Here is a 19,341-nt window from a genome sequence, read left to right on the forward strand (position 1 = left end):
TCTTCCAACATCACATCATCACATGTCACAATGTCACATACTTGACATGTTTCTATACTTTGTATCAATTATTTTGGATAGCCCCTGTTGCTCCATAAGCTTGACTGTTGGGTGTGCAGGTCTCTTTCTATCCAATCTTCCAGCATCACATGTCACATGCTTGATATGATTTTCTGCTTTGCATCATTATCTTGGTTTATCATTGGCTTTCCTGTTGCTTCATAAATTTGACAGAATCTTTTGTGCATGATATTGGACTAATATGCTAACAAACTTGTAAACTTGCCACTTGAACATTTTAAGAGTACATTTGTAGTGATTGGTGATGACCACATGGCAAACACCAAAGTTCTTTATGGTATAGCTTATGTTTATGGGAGTTCTTTAACTGAGCAGACATAACATAGAATCTTTGATGTGGAATGAGTGCTTTAATTCGACACTTTAATGCATTTGTGTAGATGGAAGTCATGTCTCTGTAGCAACTTTAGTGTCTTCCTCAGTTGAGTGTGCTGATATCTTTGGAGAGCTCACTTACAGATAAAAAGCTTTGACAATTTGTACACATATTGCCCAGATTGGATTTCCATATTTCTGAACATCCAAGATTCTTCTTAGCCTAGAACATTATTTCCAGATTTCTGAAGTAAGTCATATAAAATAGAAGTTGAGACTCCTAAAGTGGGCGAGAAGCCGTACTACCATAGATACCATTAGTACAAGAAATTAGTATTATGGAGGTTCTTTTCTTTATTTTATAGTTCAGTGTTTTCTTTTAAATTCCTTTTCTTAAGCTTTCAATATTTTATGTGGTGGGATTTCTTAGGAGTTCTCACTTGGTTTCTGTGTCTTTCTTATGACACCTTAGTGCTATTTAAATTTCATTTTGATCATTTCTATTCCTGAACTTGTGCTACTGAAACCTAATCTTCAATTTCCAGGAGGAGAAAAGGAAGGCCATGGCAAATGAAATGGTTGCAAAGATAACTAATATATGCTGGGATAAGTGTATCACCGGAAGCATCGGAAACAGCTTTAGCAACAGCGAAACTGCATGCCTCTCTAACTGTGCAAAACGCTTTGTCGAATTGAGCATGCTAACTGTCCAACGCTTTCAAAGCAACCGGTGATTCTTATCTGTGCGGATAAATGTATCAATTGGAAGCTTCAGCCTCTTCTGAAGTCTGAACTTATTTCGGTCAGCAGTTTAATGCATTTCCTTTGCCATCCATAATACTTCTTTGCTGATACTTTGCTAATCTAAGATCCTCTTGCAATTGCAAGAAGAAAATTTTTCGAGAATAATATTCATGAAACTTAGATCTAGAAATCTTCTATGATGTGCTTATAACTAGCTAATCAACAGCAAAGCTAGCATCTGTGATCATCCTGAATGAATTGGGCATTTACCCTGTCTAGGGCTCCAAAGTTCACCTCTGTCATGGTTTTGAGCGGTAATTTTAATGCATATCTCTAAGTTTACAGTTAATGCAGTGGGGTCAAGATTTGTCCAAATTTTTCTCCGGACAAAAACAAAAACACGGAGACTTGTCCAAGTAAGTTAAAATTTATGTGTTAATGCACATCTAATCAATGAAATTTGCAACTAATTTTGTTCTCGTGGTTTGCAACTTTTACATAATTTGGTTTTTATGTTTTTATTTAGAGAAATGTCTAAATAACGTCCTGTCTTTTTGTTATTATTTATTTTAACATTTCGTCTTTAAACAGATCATTGATCCTAACTCTATTAATTACATTATTAGAATATTTTTTAAAATAAAATTATAAACCTCTTTTTTTATTTAACCACTTTATTCTATATAATTAAAAAGTAGTTTAGAAATTACTTTTCATATTCTAATAAATATATCTTAGTATTATAGAGAAAAAATAAATAAGAGTTAGGATTATAAAAATGCTAATCAGAAAATAATAAAAGTGTAGGATCTAATTTAAATTTTTTATCTTATTTATTTTATAAGATGGGGTAGTTATTAAACTAGTAAAATCTCAAAGCTTCTTTTCTCATACTAAACTATAATAAAATAAAATGTAGGAACTAATTTAATTTATAATTTAGTAATTTCTTTTTTTTTCAATTTTTTTCCTTTTTTTTTAATGAACAAGGAGGGACCACCAGGTTCAAAGATATTGGTCAATTCTCATTAATACCCCCACTCCAATTATCCAATTATCTTTACGTCATATATGAGTAATGAGGGTGTTTTCGTCACTTCGCCTTCCTTTCTGACGATCCACTAACCCGCACATAGACACTTCTGACACGAAGACGCGCATTTGTGGGTGGTGTCAATCTCGAGGTCCATCTAACGGTGCGTAATACATCAAGCCGCTTTAACTTCGTCCTAGAGAAAATATTAATTATAAATATGCGAAGAACGAAAGAAGTGAAAAAAAATAACAAAAGCGAGAGGTATGATCAGGGGAAAGCGAACCTAACGAGGAGTTTACTATGCTGCAGATTTTGCCGAGTTAGGGCAAACTATCTTACTCCCCGAAGCTTGCTGAGTTCTTCAGGTAGTCTCTTTGCTTATTTCTCCAATTCGTCATGTCTTTGCTCATTTGATGTATGAATCAATTAATTGAAGCTGTTTTCGAGATTTAATTGCTGAAATCTCTACGACCCACTTCAAAAAATCCTTTTTTTGTTTTTGTTACCACGTTGTGGAGATCTCGATCTGTATATTTGTGATATTTGGAACTCTCCGAGGGTTTTTGAGGTGTTCTTTTGTGGGTTTTGAGTGTACTTTTCAACTTCAGCTGCTCTCTAGGGCTTTTCACTTCAGTTCGTAACTCTTATTCATCTGTACAGCTAATATTTTCATGGCTTCACTTGACTATGTAAACTTTGTTCAATACTTCAATATAAGCTAGTTTAATTTTCATTCTTTTTTCTCATTTCTTTCTTCACCGGTTAGCTGTTAGATTAAGAAGTTCCTTCGTTTCCTTTTGATTTATATTTACTTATATGGTCCCTTTCATCTTTCCATTTCTGCAGTTAAAATGGATTTATCAGGTTCCTTTGATACTTTGTTCTTCAACGTTTTGTTATTTGTATGTTAACATTTTGCCACTTAAGTTTCTCCTATTGTAGTCAGCTTTTCCTATAATAGTCAATCTGATATATGAACTTAAGTAAGGTTATTTGGGCTTTTTCTTCTGCAGTTGCTCTGATTTGCAATGGAAAGGAATCTAAACTCCACAACGGGGTCAGGTCAGGAAGCTTTGGATGTGAAGCCATTGCGATCTTTGGCTCCAATGTTCCCTTCACCTTTGGGCTTAAACACATTTACTCAATCAACCACCCCGCCATTCATTTGTGTCACACCATTCGGTCCATTCCCAGCAGAGCCGGACTCAGGGAACTCTTCTGGCTTTTGTCCACCATTTCCTCCTTTTGCTTCTCCGGATGCACATGGACAGAGACCAGTAAATCCAGGTTCTCGGACCACTGACAATGGGGTTACCCATTTTGGGGCAGTACGATCTGCTAATGGCCCAATAAATGCCACCCCAATCTCATCATACCAGACGCCACCGTCGAGCATGGATGGAGATGAGGAGCCTCTATTCACTACGCAAATCTCAGCATCTGGCAGGAAAATTAAGAGGCCTGCTCACTTGAGCAGCTACCGCACGAGTGGTAGTGGTGGCATTGGTGGCTCTGATGGAAGTAAAGCCAAGCGTGTTAAGGCTGTTAGAAAGATTCTTGATAAGGATCTAGTCTTGCTGTCCCCTATATCAGATGACCCCAGGGAGTCGGTGGAGATGGTACTGATGACCTTTGATGCACTCCGGCGGAGGCTTCTGCAGTTGGATGAGGTACAGGATGTAAATAGGCGCCCAGATTTAAAAGCTGGGGCCATGATGTTGAGCAATAATATCAGGGCTAATGTGGGGAAGAGGATAGGAGTTGTTCCAGGTGTTGAAATTGGGGATCTTTTCTATTTTAGGATGGAGATGTGTATTGCTGGATTGCACGCTCCGAGCATGGCCGGTATTGATTACATGACTGCTAAGTTTGATAATCAAGATGAACCTGCTGCTATCTGTATCGTATCTGCTGGAGGTTATGAGAATGATGATGATGATGTGGATGTTTTGATTTACGTTGGCCAGGGAGGTAGCAACAAAAATGAGGAGAAGCACGACCAGAAACTTGAAAGGGGTAACCTTGCCTTGGAAAGAAGCACCTATAGAAAGAATGAGATTAGGGTTGTCCGTAGTGCAAAAGATCCTACCTGTCAAACTGGCAAGATTTATATCTATGATGGGCTCTATAAGATTCAGGATTCATGGAAGGAGAAAGCAAAGACTGGTTTTAATGTCTTCAAGTACAAGTTACTGCGAGAGCCAGAGCAACCTGATGGAATTGCAGTCTGGAAGATGACCCAGAAATGGAAAGAGAACCCGTCATCCAGGGGCAGAGTTATACTACCTGATTTATCCTCCGGTATTGAGAATATACCTGTTTGCCTTGTTAATGATGTTGATGATGAGAAGGGACCTAGTCATTTCACTTATGTCACTAGAGTCAAGTATTTGAGACCTCTTAGCATGATGAAATCATTGCAAGGTTGCAGGTGCCTTAGTGTGTGTCTTCCTGGTGACACTGGTTGCTCTTGTGCTCAACAAAATGGAGGTGATCTTCCTTATAGTTCAGCTGGGCTGCTTGTGAGCCGCAAGCCTATGATATATGAGTGTAGTGCTTCTTGTCAGTGTTCTCAAAATTGCCGAGACAGAGTAACGCAGAAAGGTATTAGACTTCACTTTGAGGTTTTTAGAACCAGAAACCGTGGTTGGGGCCTCCGTTCCTGGGACCCTATCAGGGCAGGTACATTTATTTGTGAATATACAGGTGAAGTTATTGATGAGGTTAGAGTAGATATGGATGATGACGAAGACGATTATATATTTCAGACAACATGTCCTGGTGAGAAGACTTTAAGGTGGAATTATGGACCTGAGTTACTAGGCGAACCAAGTAGAAATGTCTCACCCGAGAGTTATAAGTCATTGCCTGTTACCATAAGTGCAAAGAATATGGGAAATGTTGCCCGTTTTATGAACCATAGCTGCTCCCCTAATATCTTTTGGCAGCCAGTGCAACATGATCACAATGATGATGAGCACCCACATATCATGTTCTTTGCAATGAAACATATCCCTCCCATGACAGAATTGACATATGATTATGGTATAAGTGGAGCAGATGCTTGCAAAGAGGAAAAGAGAACAGTGGTGGGGTCCCGTAGAGCTAAGAGGTGCTTATGTGGCTCACCGAATTGTCGAGGTTCTTTCGGTTAATACTTATGTAAGATATGCATGGAGTGAAGTTAATATATTAACTCATCTTCAAGGTCAGAGTCACTTCTTATAGGTGCTTGTGCTCTCCTTTCTCTGATATTTATTATACATGCTGTGTAAATCATTTTTTGCGAAACTAAATATATAAAATGATGATTGTTCTTGCCTCTCATAAACTATCTAGATGTACATAATATTTTCCCCCCTCTCCAAGAGTTTTGGTTGTTCTCTTATGACAATTTCTTTCATTCCTAAAAAGTGAAAAGCCATCGATTTCAGTGGTATGGACTGTTACTTAACATTCATGGCTAAATGCATAATATAGAAGCTTTGTTTTCACAAGGTTTGGTTGGCTTTGTAATTCCATGTTATTTACTCATTTGTTAACACTTAACAGTTAATGCATTCTCACTGACATCTTTTCGGAGCAATTAATCAAAGCTCTGATTTATTTCATTAGGTCTTCTCCTGTTATTTGGCATTTTGATATAATACCTGAGTCTCAGTTGGCACTTTATTTCCTGGTTGCACTAACAACTTGCGACCAGTATTGTGACATTTTGACATCTATGCAACACTTCATGCTCTTCATGAGCAATCTACCCGAAAGTATTTATAACTAATCAATAACATTTTCTATTACAACAAATAATGGATGCCTTTCAACCCTCGTTTTTTTTCCCCCCTCGCTCACAAGTTACTACTTAAGCTAATGGAATATGATAATTCTTGACTCATCTTCTGAGTGTCTGTCACAAAAAGGGCCACATGTTTGGGTTCAATGCTTCAGAGTTCATACTCAACATGTTTCCTGGTGACATGATACTCGTCATAATCTTGTATGGTTTGCTTTTGCAGCGTCCCTTCTCTGTACCTGTAACTGAGGCTGTAACTTATGTTGGAAAGATAATTTTGGGATGGTGTTGCATTGTCACGTCTTTGGATATCAATGGCTTGTCTTGTAAACACAATGAACAAATCATCCTGGCAAGAACCATGCAGGTATGCCTTCTCTGTAGTCAAGTTTTGTGACATATGGGGCATGTTTTGTTCTTAAACACCTTTAGTCTGCCCCGTTGTTCTATATACTTGTACCACATGCAAGGTGTAAAATTCTCACCATTTAGCAAGGTGTGGTTTGAGGTTCCTAAACTATGTCTACTTGATTAGAATAATAACTGTTAGAAGATTGCTTTAAATTTCTACTGCAGCGGCGGGCTTGTTAGACCATCAATGAGCCTTTTTTATTTGGGGTGGGGGGTGGGGGGGGTGGTCTCTTTGTTTCTAGTCTTGTTCCTTATCGAGGGACAACATTGATTGGAGAATCTTTTTGATCTAAGGAAAAAGTATGTGCCCGAGCAGTTAAGAAAGTTCTAACAAACAGTTGATCGAGATCAGACTTATGAGATTCTTCAACAACGAAATCTTCTTGCCTTTTTGTCTGGATATATTTAATATTAGATATGGAGATGGCATTCAGAAAAGAGAAGAAATTGCTCTCTTGTGATTACTATTAATTGCTGAACACCTGTGAGCCCAATCGTCCCTCTATATCTGAGATATAAGTCCAAATGTACTAGGATGCAGAGTATTAACCAATTGTTTGAATGGATAAAATATGAACCAAAAAAAAAAAAAATTAAGAGAGTCGAAGAGAAAATTTAATTTCTCTAATTATAGATAGAAGCCCACTTTTGGTATTGAGTAGTAGTTCCTGGATGTGGAAGTAACAGCAGCATCTTTCTTTCATCTTCATGTTCATCGAAGAACAAAAATTTTAAAAATATATATATATTCAACGTCCACTCCACACAACTATCACTTCATCATTCTAAGTTTAATCCATAATATATAACAACAATATAGAGAGCAAAAGGTCATAACATCATCTAGTATAAAGAGGATTGTTTCAATCAAACTATGGAGAATTCGAAGAACATCCTGGCTATCAACTTTTACCAGTAATCTGAACAAGAGCACACCCCATCTCTAAAATGATGGAACCGGCTCCGATCTCTCATAATTATTTCCCTTCTGTAAATCCGAGAAATAAGCTTTGCGCTCGCATGACAATCACTGCACACCCTAAGGTTCTTTATGATTCTGATAGGCATACCCAAATCCGACACGAGAAGAGCAAAGGCGATCGCTAGCCTCTCGCTATGGTAAGTCAATGCATCTTCCTTGTCCTCCTCTTCGACGTCGAACAGCACATTTTTGGTGCTCGGCTTGTGCCCACATTCATGCAATCTCTTATCAATCTCTTGAAGCATAGCATAGATCTCATCTGAAACTGGGTGTGACTTGTCTCCTGTCAAGAACTCATGCATGATGCCATCCATCTCAACCAAGCTAGAACCAGGGGTTTTATCAATACCCCTCTCCTTCATCGCCTTCCTCGCCTTCCTTGCATCATCCCATCGGTTAATGTTGGAGTAAATGTTTGATAGCAGCACATAGTTTCCTCCATGCCATGGTTCTAATTGTATCAGTTCTTTGATAAGTCTCTCCCCAATGTCTACCTTATTGTGAACTCTGCAAGCCCCTATCAAGGACCTGTACATCACTGCATTTGGCTTGATGCTCATTCTGCAAATCACTTCCTCGGCCTCCTCAATCTGCCCTGCCCTGCCCAAAAGATCCACCAAACAACCAAAATGCTCAACCTTGGGCGTAATTCCGAAATCCTCTTCCATTTTGTCGAAAAAATGGCGGCCCTCCATGACCAATCCAGCATGAGCGCATGCAGACATTACGACCACCATCGTCACGCCGTCGACTCTGGCCCCCTCAATCCGCATCCTATCAAGCAATCCAAGAGCGCGGCGTCCATGTCCATGGATCGCGAGCCCGCGAATCATTGCATTGTAACAGAGAGTATCTCTCTGTGGCAAGCCATCAAAAACCTGCTCCGCAAGATCCAATCTCCCACATTTCGAGTACATCTCGATCAAAGCTGTGGCCACAAATAGATTCATCGCCAGACCACTCCTTCTGGCAAACGCGTGTGCCCACATCCCTTGCCCGAGAGCTTCCAAATCACCACAAGTGCTGATCACCGCCACAACCGAGATCTCATTCGGCTTAATCGAGCTAAGCTGGCATCTTTCAAACAAAACCAATGTCTCCACTCCAGAATCATAACAACCAACCTCGCCAGCACGCCGGGCGTAAGCAGACAAGATGGAATTCCAAGTTGGTATGTCCGGATTTGACACCTGATCAAATATTTTCCGGCAAGTTTCGATTTTTCCGCATCGGGAGTACAATCCGACCAGCGCAGCATGGACGAAGCGGTCGACGGCGTCGCCTGCGACGAACTTTACCAACTGGGCATGGAGTGCGAGGCCGTAGGCGATCCACGGCGGCGAGGCGCAGGCCTTGAGGAGGGAAGGGTAGGTGTGGGAGTTTGGTTTGGGCGAGAAGGGTTCAAGGAGGGAGGAGTAGAGATGGAGAGATAGGCGGGTTTCGCCATGGGAAGCGAGGGAGGAAGTGAGGGTGTTAAAGAGGAAGGTGGAGGGGTGAGGCGCAAGGCGGAGGAGGGTGGTCGAGTAGGAGAAACCGAGCAAGGAGGCGATGGGTGGAGACGAGGAGAAGAGGAGGAGGCGGCTTAAGGGGTAGGTGTGGTTTGCGAGGCCGGAGGTGACGAAGTGGGCGTGGAGTTGCTTGAAGGTTGAGGGGGTTTTGGGAGGGGTTTCTAGGAGGCGGAAGAGAGGTGTTTGATGAAATGCCGGACTTGGAGGTTTCATATGTCGATATGCATTAATGCGGGTATTAGAGTTTATATACAGGGAGTCGATATGTCTTAGTTGCTATCTGATACACAATGTGGAACAATGTTCGTCGATAGATAGATAGATACTGGCAAATTTTGAGGAGAGAACTCAAATTCTTTAAATAGATTTGAGTTTAGTATAATATGATTTGGTTCATAAACGGTTTAACTTGCTTAACTCGATTAATTTGTCTATGACTTAATAATCAGATTAATAATTTAAATAATTCGGTCTATAAATTAATTATAACTCAAATAAACTGGTCTATAAATCAATTTATAACTCTAAAAATCATATGAACCTGAACAATGTGTGTCAACAAATTATCTATGTAAACTTATTTAATAAATAAAATCGTATATATACATTACTATGTCTATTTACACTTTTGACTAAGTTATGATTATTAAATTCTTTGTCCAAAATTAATAACTTAAACAAATATATATATATATATTACCCCCCAATTTTTAATTATTATTTTTATACTATACTAAGTCATTTTGAATTCTTTCATAATATATCTATATTTAGAAAATTTTGCATATAACACTAATTTTTAACAAAGTTATAATTTGTTTTTTACTATTTATAAATTGAGCCATATAATTTAGTGAATATGTGCAGAAAATGAGTTAAATTTAAACTAATGGAATAAACCTAAAAAGACACGGTACTAAGTAGACTTGATGAGAATATTTTTTAAATAGAAATTAAAATGTAACTTGGTTGAATGTACTTTTATAAAAAAAATTACTATACTTAATTTAAACAACATGATAATTTTTTACATATATTTATTAAATTATAGGGTCGATTTATAAATATTAAAAATGTAAGATATAAAATATTATTTTGTTTAAAAAAATAGTATTATATAGATAAAATAATTTTAGTTTTAAAGTAGGGGGGTAAAATATACTTACCCCCAAAAATCACGTTATAATTTAGTCAACAACAAGAAGGAAGAGAGATTTAGTGATACAAAAGAAATATTAATAGGTAAAGTGTATTTTGTCTCAATGTACCTAAATTTTAGTGCACCTGTTGACTGCTGTGAGTCACATGAGAGAGTTTCCGTGTATGAGTGAAAAGTTAGTAGTAGTAGTAGTTATGAAGCATTATGGACGACTAGAAATATTAGCCCCATCTGATGTCCCTTAAGAACAAAACAGCTAATTGACGTGTTAATCAAGTAACATCACTTTTGGCTCCTTAGACTTTTTAGGTCAAAATGTTGGTAATAGAGAAGAATCAAGAATCGGTTGGCAAAATGATATAATTGTCATATCTACCTACCGTGTTTTTCAAAAAACTTTTCTATTAAAAGATACAATATATATATATATAAAGAGGTGAGCGTAAAACTGAGTCTTACTATTATCAAAATTTAAGAGTCAGCTGCGAAGCTTATTATTCATGAGTTGTCACCTTATCTCTCTATATTTGTTTTTGAAAACAAAAGCTTGATAACATCCATCCAAATAGATGAATACAAGCTTTATACATTGAAAAAAAAAAATAGAAAAGCCCTCGCAATTTGGCAAAAAATAATAGCACATTAGAAAATATACTATAACAAGCTCAAAAGGCACATAGAAATAATTTAAATATGTCGAAGACATTGCGTTAGCAAAATAGGTCTAGGCTTCCAGCAATTTCATTATTGCTACTATAGATCTGACTAGCTTAGAAGCATACTTACAGAGCCATCGGGGAAAAAAAAAGTGAAAAAAATCTAGCACCGATAGGTCGTGTCCATAGCAAATCCAATAATGATAGTGGCAAAGGAAAAATGTGCTATGACGATGAACTCAATAATAGAGTGTAAGAGCCGAGAGAACAATTACAAAGAAACTCAAAATGGAGGAAATACCTACCTCTACGAGAGTTATAGAGAAGGTTACAAACACATCAAACTTGAAGAGAGTGAATTATGGAGATTTGGGGGGATGAGAAGGGGGTTAAGAAAGGTCAGGGGAGGGGGGTAAGGAATAAATGGTGATTGTGGAGGAAAGGGAGAAGAGAAGAGAGAGGAAGACGGAAATAGAAAAGTAAAATCTCAAGGGAGAGGGTAGTAATTAGCAAAGAGTCGCCACCCATCAAATTTGTCTCAATTTTATTGAAATTTTGAGTTTGTTTGCCTATAAATTTTTATCTTAAAAAAAAAGTTAATTAAACTTAGCACTCATAAACTATCGTAGTTTTTCTTATATACATTTGAATTTTTTTCTATTATCCATATAGAACCCCTAAATAAATAAACACATCCACATCCACAAAATTCTATAATCTAGAAGTAATTATATGAACTCCCTCACTTAGAACAAAAAATTTCTTAGTCAGAGGATTTATGCGGTAAAAAATAACTTCTGGGTGTACGTGGAAAGCTACGGTAGTTCGAAAAGGCTAAATATAATTAACCACACACAAAAATTGATACAATTTGATAAAAAAAATATTTTTCTAATTATTTGATAGCAACTTTACCATACTACAATAATGTGTCCAACAGTAACAGCCTAGAAACATATATAAATATATCCTTGAACTCGATGCTAAATTAAAGTCATAATGGTTGAAAAAGATAAATAAGAAAAACAAGATGGAGAAGGAAGAGGTAAAAAACCTCGGTGTTGAAATAACAGAAAAGAGAATCATAAACACTAGCAAAGTAAAGCAGGTGATATCCGATATTAATATTGTGTTAATTTTTTTTAAAATTTTAAAGTTGTTTGCCAAGAACTTTTTTTCTTAAAATAATTACACATAGCGGTTTTAAACTATCATACTTTTTCATATTTATCCCTGAATTTTTTTGTATTATCCACGTATAACCCCTAAATTAAGAAACACATCCACATAAATTAGTAATTATAGAAACTCCCTCACTCAGTCACTCTGAACAACAATTTCTGAGAGCTAAATATAATTAATCACCCACAAAAAAAAATAGATTAAATTTGATTAAAAAATAATAATTTTCCAATAATTTGGTAGCAACTTTACCATAGTACAATAATGTGTCTAGCAGTAGCAGTAACGGCCTAGAAACATATATAAATATATCGCCAGATCCGATGCTAAACGAACGTCACCACCAGAAACTCTTCGGATCGCGGAATCGATGCAAAAAGATCTCCAAATCGGTGCTTCGTCTTCTTCGTTTCTTTCCCAATGTAATCCCTAAACCCAACTTTTTCTCCCTCTCTATCTCTTCTGTGCCTGTTGCCGTGTGGTCGATCTCGATGCGCTGTTTGTGATAGAATTTCGATCTTTTCTTGATGATGCTTTGACTTTGTGATTCTTAGTTTTGTTTCTCAGCTTTCCGGGATGGAGATCACGCGAGGATGACCCACATTTTGGATCGTCTATTATTGGTATCTAAATGGGTTCCTTGAGGAAGGTGTTTATTTGTGATGTTTGGTTGGTAGTTTTATTTGATTTCACCTCTTAGAAAATAGCCCACCTTGTTGCAAAATTCGGAGGATGAGATGTAAGTTGCTTTGGTACCAACAGTTGACATTTTTTGGGACGATTTTGATCTCATTGTAGTCGATCTTTGATGGAAAAGCCCTAAGATTTGACACTTTAGGGGAACCTAGTGGCATGGAGGTGTAGACAATGTGGGTTTGCTCTTTGCAGAGAGCAAGATGTATCTTACTGCATTCTTGTTAAATTTTTACAAATCTGACTCTTTCTCCATATTCCGCATTTGTCATTTTACAACGTTGGCCGAAGATGATAGAAAAAGCGAATTGGCCATAAATCATAATTAACATATGAATTCTTGAAATCACAGAGCTTCATAGTATAATTTCGCGGCGCTTAAAACACGATTTTGTTCCTGTTAAGATGTCAATGGAGAACTCGTAGCTCTGAATTTTACGATGACAGTTCTACTCAAAATTTGCTGAAGTAAATGATATGAGGATTGGTCAAATATTCAAATGGTCTTTGTTATGTCTTTTTGATTTAGTAATTCTGCAATAATTAGCGAACTAGAGGCATATCCTGACTTCATTCTCGTTCTCTATTATTCCTGCTAAGTTAGCTTTACATTTCGGCCACTCTGCATTTTTCAGTTCCGTTGGAATCTAATGAGATTTGATTTTGTGGATTTGACATCAGGAGCTTGAGCTTGGAATGGGAGCTGAATTATTGAGATCTTTAGATAAGAAAAAGTAGACCGAGACCAGTAAAGAAAGAGATGGCTTCACTAAGCAAAGCTGACAGGAAAGCTACACTAGATGTTGCAGCATGGGCATTCAATGTAGTGACTTCTGTTGGCATAATTATGGTCAATAAAGCTCTAATGGCTAAACATGGCTTCAGCTTTGGTAAATCTACTTGGTCTGTTGAGTTTTATCTAATTATTTAATTTGCAGTTGCCTTTTTACACATGGCTACCTTTCTTACTCCCTTTACTCGCACACCTTTTTAAGTTTGATACATCTAACTTGGACGCTCCATTCAGAATGTGAATACTTTTGATGTTATTGATATGATTGTCTTGTTACAGCTACAACGTTAACCGGTCTGCATTTTGGCACCACAACAATCATGACTATAGTTCTTAGGTGCTTAGGACTTGTTCAGTCCTCCCATTTACCTCTACCTGAACTACTAAAATTTGTGATATTTGCAAATCTGTCAATTGTTGGGATGAATGTCAGTTTGATGTGGAACTCAGTGGGGTTCTATCAGGTCAGTTATGGTTGATATCATCGTCTGCCTTTGGCCTTTTATTTATTTTTGTAAACAGTGAGTTTAATTAATTTTTGATGCTGTTGTTTGGTCTCAGATAGCGAAGCTCTGTATGATTCCAGTATCATGTCTTCTAGAAGTTTTGTTCGATAAGATTCATTACTCTCGGGACACAAAGCTCAGTATAGTGGTGGTTCTCATAGGTGTTGCCGTTTGTACAGTTACTGATGTGAGTGTCAATACTAGAGGTCTGATAGCAGCTAGCATAGCAGTTTGGTGCACTGCTTTGCAACAATATGTAAGTACTAAAAAAATTTAATAACTTTGTACCTTTATTTGCATCATAACATGGTCGGTCATTGCATGCTCTACTTTAAAACTTGGGTTTCTTTTTGGTACCACAGTTATATGACCTATAAAAGTGTTTTGAGCTTATCACAAGTTGTAGGAAGCAGAACTTATTCAAACAGTTAGCCTGTTTTTATCGGATATACTATTGTTGCTTCAACAATTCAGTTAGCTAACACTTCTCCCTGGTGAAATTAGCTCCTGGTGCTCTCTGCTTTCACTGAAGTCATTGTTCAAATTTGTGAATGATTTAGCCAATAAATTTGCATATAAAGAGATGGGATAATCAGCTTATAGTGTATTTTCTGTCGAAGAGTTCTTTGTTGCTTTACACTTTGCCACTCTCTATCTTTTGACTGATGCTAGTATTTGTACATCTTTGAAATAAATTTCTGTCTTCTGCTGAATCATGTAGGAATAATCAAGTGTTTTGCAAGAACTCTAATTTTATCGTCGCCCTATATGGTTCTAATCTAACATACCTTTTTCCTGTAGCATATTCATATTCTGCAACGGAAGTATTCGCTTACATCTTTCAACCTCTTGAGCCACACAGCTCCTGGCCAAGCAGCATCTCTCTTGCTATTGGGACCTTTTGTGGATTTCTGGTTGACTAACAAAAGGGTGGATGCATTTGACTATACTATAGCCCCTGTGGTAACTAACTACGGAACTTGTTTTTTATATTTTAGAAGTTTCTTGTTCTTTTCACAGTTGAGCAATAGAAGTAGTAGTACACTCATTCTACATTTCAAGCTTTATTTTATAATTTTTAACAAGCAAAAGCACATGTACTACAGCGTGGCATTCCTGCTCATATAACTTCGTATATCCTGCAATCAGCATCTATGAGATCAGCAAAGAAACTAAGTGCATTCTAGTATGGTATTCTGATCCAAGGATGGCCGTGCCATGGCACGGTCTATGCCAACCACCGAACAGTACATCACTACGCGGCACATGCCGCAAGCAAAGAAGAGAGAAAAAAAAGGAGGGAGACTAACAATGCTTCACTCTTTTGTCATCGCTGCCAACCTCGTCGTCGCCCGCCACGAGCCAGCCCAAGGTCACCGATGCAGATGCCCATCGCAACATCGTGGATGCCCTAGCCTCTGCTGGCTCGAGGAGAAAGATGACTTGAGTAGAACGGGTCGAGTTGATTTCAAATAAAAACTTAAGTTCCGGATCACGTTGCGATGGGTGCCTTCATCGGCAGCCTCGAGCTAGCTCGCGATGGGCAATGACGAGGTTGGCAGCGATGACAAAAAGTGAAGCATCGATAGGAGGGGTGCCGTGCGCCACCCCTCGTGCCATGTGCCAGTGTGCCACCGGCATGGCCATCATTGTTCTGATTAGTGCGGATGCGGTTGTTGCACTAGTAGGAACTAGGAAGTGCTCTCTCTTATCTGTCCATCTATCTAGCTCTATATTTATATAGCTGGACTAGAAACTTTATGTTAAAATTCCAGAAAAGATTTTAACATCTTTTCAGTCATTTACTGTGCCTTGGTTTGTAAAACTGTTCCAACAATTTTGCTACACATGCATTTCATTTCTATTCGATTGCTCTCTTCTCGCATTTCTTTTGCATTGTTCCTATTCTCTTTTTCGTATCTCAGACATTATCTGCTCTCGTTCTGCAGTTCTTCATTCTCCTGTCATGCCTGATAGCCGTCGGGACGAATTTGAGCCAATTCATCTGCATCGGCCGATTCTCTGCTGTATCTTTCCAAGTCTTAGGCCACATGAAGACCATTCTCGTCTTAATCCTGGGATTCCTCTTCTTCGGGAAGGAGGGTCTTAATGCTCATGTAATTCTTGGGATGATCCTAGCTGTTGTAGGAATGATCTGGTACGGAAATGCATCATCCAAGCCTGGGGGAAAGGAACGTCGAAGCTATTTAATTCCCGACAGATCTCAGCGTCACGCCGGATCTTTGGAAGGAACAGTTGGTCAGGTCTAGACATGATTTGCCCACCTCATTTTCTAATTCTCCTCCAAGTTCTCTTCTTGGGAATTTAACGGCAGATGTCGATGGAGCGAGGGATTGCTTATTAAAGTTACAGAATCACAGGTTATAAAGTCATCTCTTTTCTTAGTTTCTGACGTTTGAGGGAATGAGAGGAGTGCTTCTATTTTTCTGAATCATAGAATCCCTTCATGGAAGTTGATTCATCTTACACTATTGTTGATTTACTGTACTCCAGTTCTCCAAAGTCCAAACTTAGAAGGAATTATGATGCATTATTCTGGATTAATTATGAATTATGCATCAGAGTGATGCTTGAATCTATTATTTGACCATTGGATTGTTGGAAGGCCTTCATTTACCTCCTCGTGGTTTTGACCAACTTGGCATATTTTATTATTTTTGATCCACAAATGGAAAATATTTGATGCATGCACTTATAGTCTAACTGATTGCCACTGCATTCTCATGTATTCAGGGGTGAAAATAGATACGATATTGCTCAGTTTTCTGGATTCATATTAAACCTTTACCAAAATTTAAAATTATATTTAGACTAAATCAAATCTAAAACAGATTCGAATACAAATCATGCACCAACTGAATCTTAAACATATAGAAATACAAATAGAAAAAATATATATATATCAAATTTAGAAGATTCAAAAATTAGTTTAATCTTAACTTACACAAATTACAAACAAAAAGAAAGAGTTTACAAAATAAGCTTCTACATCTTTATTCGGATTTAGATCCATGGATATAGTAGATCCAAATATTTTTTTAGATATTAAAAATAAATGTGGGGTCCTGATAAATATCCATATATATATATGAGATATTTTTAATAAATCTTTCTATATTATTTTTTATATCTCTTACTATGGATCTTTACCTCATTATACTCAAAATATTGACAAAGATGGGCTTCCTTTTGTTCCTTTCTCATTACTTCTATCTTTCTTCCATTTGCTATGCATGAAAGCAATTTGTCTCTCCCTCTCTCTCTCTCTCTCTCTCTCTCTCTCTCTCTCTCCTACCACCTTTAATTACACCACCTATGAGACTTCAAGGATAAGAGATTGCTCACATCATGCCTTGCACAAGTTGGGGAAATTTTTAAAGTCTCATTACCTCCCCCCCATTTCTATATCTATCCACAAATGAAAGCAAAGTTATTTCACATCTGCAAGCCATGATCTCAAGGAAATATACCAACAAGACATTATTGTAGAGGAGAACATCAGCAGCAAGGTTCTTTGTCCCCATACTTCCACATGATTGATAGTGAGAGTTGAGGCCAAGAAAAAAGGTGGATCATTTGGGTGCCTAAAAGTTGGTATTGCCCAATGATAGAGTTCTATTCTCAATCTCTTAAATATTAAGATTGATATTTGATAAATTCTTTTATTATAATGTTACGTGCATTTGATAATTAGCTCTTTTGTGTAGTAATTTGATTGGCAAAATTTGTCATTACTATTAATAATTATAGGGTAATTTGTGATGTGAACAAGTTAAATTTCATCAACACCACCTTCTTGTTATGTGACAATGAAGAGATTTAACTCACTCCAAAAGAGGGGGAAGAAAGAAGAGGGTAATATTATTTTATTTTATTGGATGGAAATGGGAGTAGTAGCATGACTTGGTATCACCCAAATAGAGATGATTACATTGCAAGATAAGGACTTGGAAAGGGCACCCGAAAAGTGGACCAGGTGACGTGACCCATTTATGGCATGAGGGGGGGGGGGCCACATGATGACGCACGCAATCCTAATGCGATGGGCCCCACGCAGCCCATGAAGTTTGCAAGGATTTTCGGTGGGCCCCAACGAGGAGTAGCCTCTAAGACTTCCAAAGTGGGTTTCCTCTACAAACCAAGGACCACAAACCTGAGCGACTTCCTCCCTCTCTCTCTCTTACTCTTCTTTGGCTGTATAGGATTTCCTACATCAATCGCTGTAGAGGATCCGAAGGGGAAAAGAGAAAAGGCATGGTGGGCCCCCCTTGTTCTTTGGAATTGGGCCTCATTAAATAGTTGTGTTTGCTAAGAGTGGGCCCACCCACATGACAGGCTAGCTTTTCCTTCTGCAACACTTTCTATTTTTGACCATGGCCTTGCTTTTCCTGGTCTGGACAAATCGGCTGACGGTGGGGTGGGGTGGGATGGGGAGTGCTGCTGGTAGTGTGGAAAATTGAGCAGGGTTTTGTGTACAAAGGATTGTTAGAAGAAATTTTGACTTTTGAATTTGGTGGCCTCCTCAACCAATTTTAATGGAATATGGAATGATTAATTCATACTTCACTTAGACAATTCAAAAATTATCAAGCTAGGTGTAGACCCAGTAACTAGAATATCTTCAAATTCAAATTCTGGCTGAGCTGATATAATTGATATACTATTAAGTTTTTATTTCTCTTATACCCCCCCCACAAAAAAAGGATTGTAATTTAAGCTAATTATATTATTTTGTTGTCGGTGATAGCTCTCCTCTCCTCTCTCCTCTCTCCTCTCCTCAAATATAAGACCTAAATGGCGCTGTATCTTGTGCTTCTTGCAATTTAGGACTTCCTAATACTTATGTCAATCAGTTATCTAATTTTATTTTTTAATAAATCATGAGTATGTAAGTTAATTATAGGTTAGACAAAAAGTTAATCTTCCCTAATATGTAGATTAGACAATTGAGTCAATTCTTTTAGGAAACAAATTACGACGAGCTCAAATTATACTATAAAATCCTGACTAATAATCTCTAATTAGGCCCAATTGGACTATATGTGGTACATTACATCATACTTATGCCAATAATAGTCATGACATCATGCATTCCTCGTATGAGTTATAGTATTAAATTAGTATAAATTTGACTTGTTTATCCATAATCTTTGTCAAAGTGATGCTATAACCAATCCATATGGTCAACTACAAATGCTTCTGCCTTGGTGGCTACTAGATGAATAATGGTCATAAAATTTTATACCTAGGTAACGACTTCTCATATTTGCATGATCTATGAATGGTTAATATCAACTTCATTAATTAGAGACAATATCCCAATCTAAGAGCAACAACTCTACTAGTTCATAAAGTTTGATTAAGACATTGCTAATTAGAGTATGCATGACTTCCATGTGCATGGCCATATGGATTTAAGCACAAGAGAATGAGGTTTTACTCCTTTTAGGGAAGACAGGAGTAG

General features: G+C 37.6%; 3 protein-coding genes across 5 annotated transcripts; 2 read left to right on the forward strand and 1 right to left on the reverse strand.

Annotated features, from left to right (window-relative positions):
- Positions 1-2,384: 2,384 nt before the first annotated feature.
- On the forward strand, positions 2,385-6,576 carry LOC140775550 (histone-lysine N-methyltransferase, H3 lysine-9 specific SUVH1-like). Of its 2 annotated transcripts, none has more exons than XM_073118921.1 (3): positions 2,385-2,541; positions 3,190-5,404; positions 6,190-6,576. In XM_073118921.1, the coding sequence occupies exon 2, from the start codon at positions 3,205-3,207 to the stop codon at positions 5,329-5,331; it is 2,127 nt and encodes a 708-aa protein (XP_072975022.1). In that variant the 5' UTR covers positions 2,385-2,541; positions 3,190-3,204; the 3' UTR covers positions 5,332-5,404; positions 6,190-6,576. The 2 variants fall into 2 exon arrangements, with proteins under 2 accessions (XP_072975022.1, XP_072975020.1); XM_073118919.1 differs by having other exon boundaries at positions 3,190-5,384.
- Positions 6,577-7,286: 710 nt separating this feature from the next.
- On the reverse strand, positions 7,287-9,080 carry LOC140775739 (pentatricopeptide repeat-containing protein At5g43790-like). The gene has a single exon (XM_073119147.1). The coding sequence runs from the start codon at positions 9,078-9,080 to the stop codon at positions 7,287-7,289; it is 1,794 nt and encodes a 597-aa protein (XP_072975248.1).
- A 3,074-nt stretch (positions 9,081-12,154) lies between these two features.
- On the forward strand, positions 12,155-16,487 carry LOC140776086 (UDP-rhamnose/UDP-galactose transporter 6-like). Of its 2 annotated transcripts, none has more exons than XM_073119652.1 (6): positions 12,155-12,286; positions 13,239-13,447; positions 13,630-13,814; positions 13,912-14,112; positions 14,658-14,819; positions 15,806-16,487. In XM_073119652.1, exons 2-6 carry the CDS (start codon positions 13,318-13,320, stop codon positions 16,124-16,126), a joined length of 999 nt encoding a protein of 332 aa, XP_072975753.1. In that variant the 5' UTR covers positions 12,155-12,286; positions 13,239-13,317; the 3' UTR covers positions 16,127-16,487. The 2 variants fall into 2 exon arrangements, with proteins under 2 accessions (XP_072975753.1, XP_072975754.1); XM_073119653.1 differs by lacking the exon at positions 12,155-12,286 and adding an exon at positions 12,296-12,487.
- The last annotated feature ends 2,854 nt before the right edge of the window (positions 16,488-19,341 follow it).

This window comes from Typha angustifolia, chromosome 14 (genome assembly GCF_048772165.1).
Source record: "Typha angustifolia cultivar Huaian chromosome 14, ASM4877216v1, whole genome shotgun sequence".
NCBI classification, from domain to species: domain Eukaryota; kingdom Viridiplantae; phylum Streptophyta; class Magnoliopsida; order Poales; family Typhaceae; genus Typha; species Typha angustifolia.

Excerpts from the sequence above, each read along its gene's own strand:
- LOC140775550 (XM_073118921.1), top strand. The coding sequence starts at position 3,205 with ATGGAAAGGAATCTAAACTCCACAACGGGGTCAGGTCAGGAAGCTTTG.
- LOC140776086 (XM_073119652.1), top strand. The coding sequence starts at position 13,318 with ATGGCTTCACTAAGCAAAGCTGACAGGAAAGCTACACTAGATGTTGCA. Across the intron at positions 13,448-13,629 it reads TAAACATGGCTTCAGCTTTG|CTACAACGTTAACCGGTCTG; the intron begins GTAAATCTACTT and ends GTCTTGTTACAG. Across the intron at positions 13,815-13,911 it reads ACTCAGTGGGGTTCTATCAG|ATAGCGAAGCTCTGTATGAT; the intron begins GTCAGTTATGGT and ends GTTTGGTCTCAG.
- LOC140775739 (XM_073119147.1), bottom strand. The coding sequence starts at position 9,080 with ATGAAACCTCCAAGTCCGGCATTTCATCAAACACCTCTCTTCCGCCTC.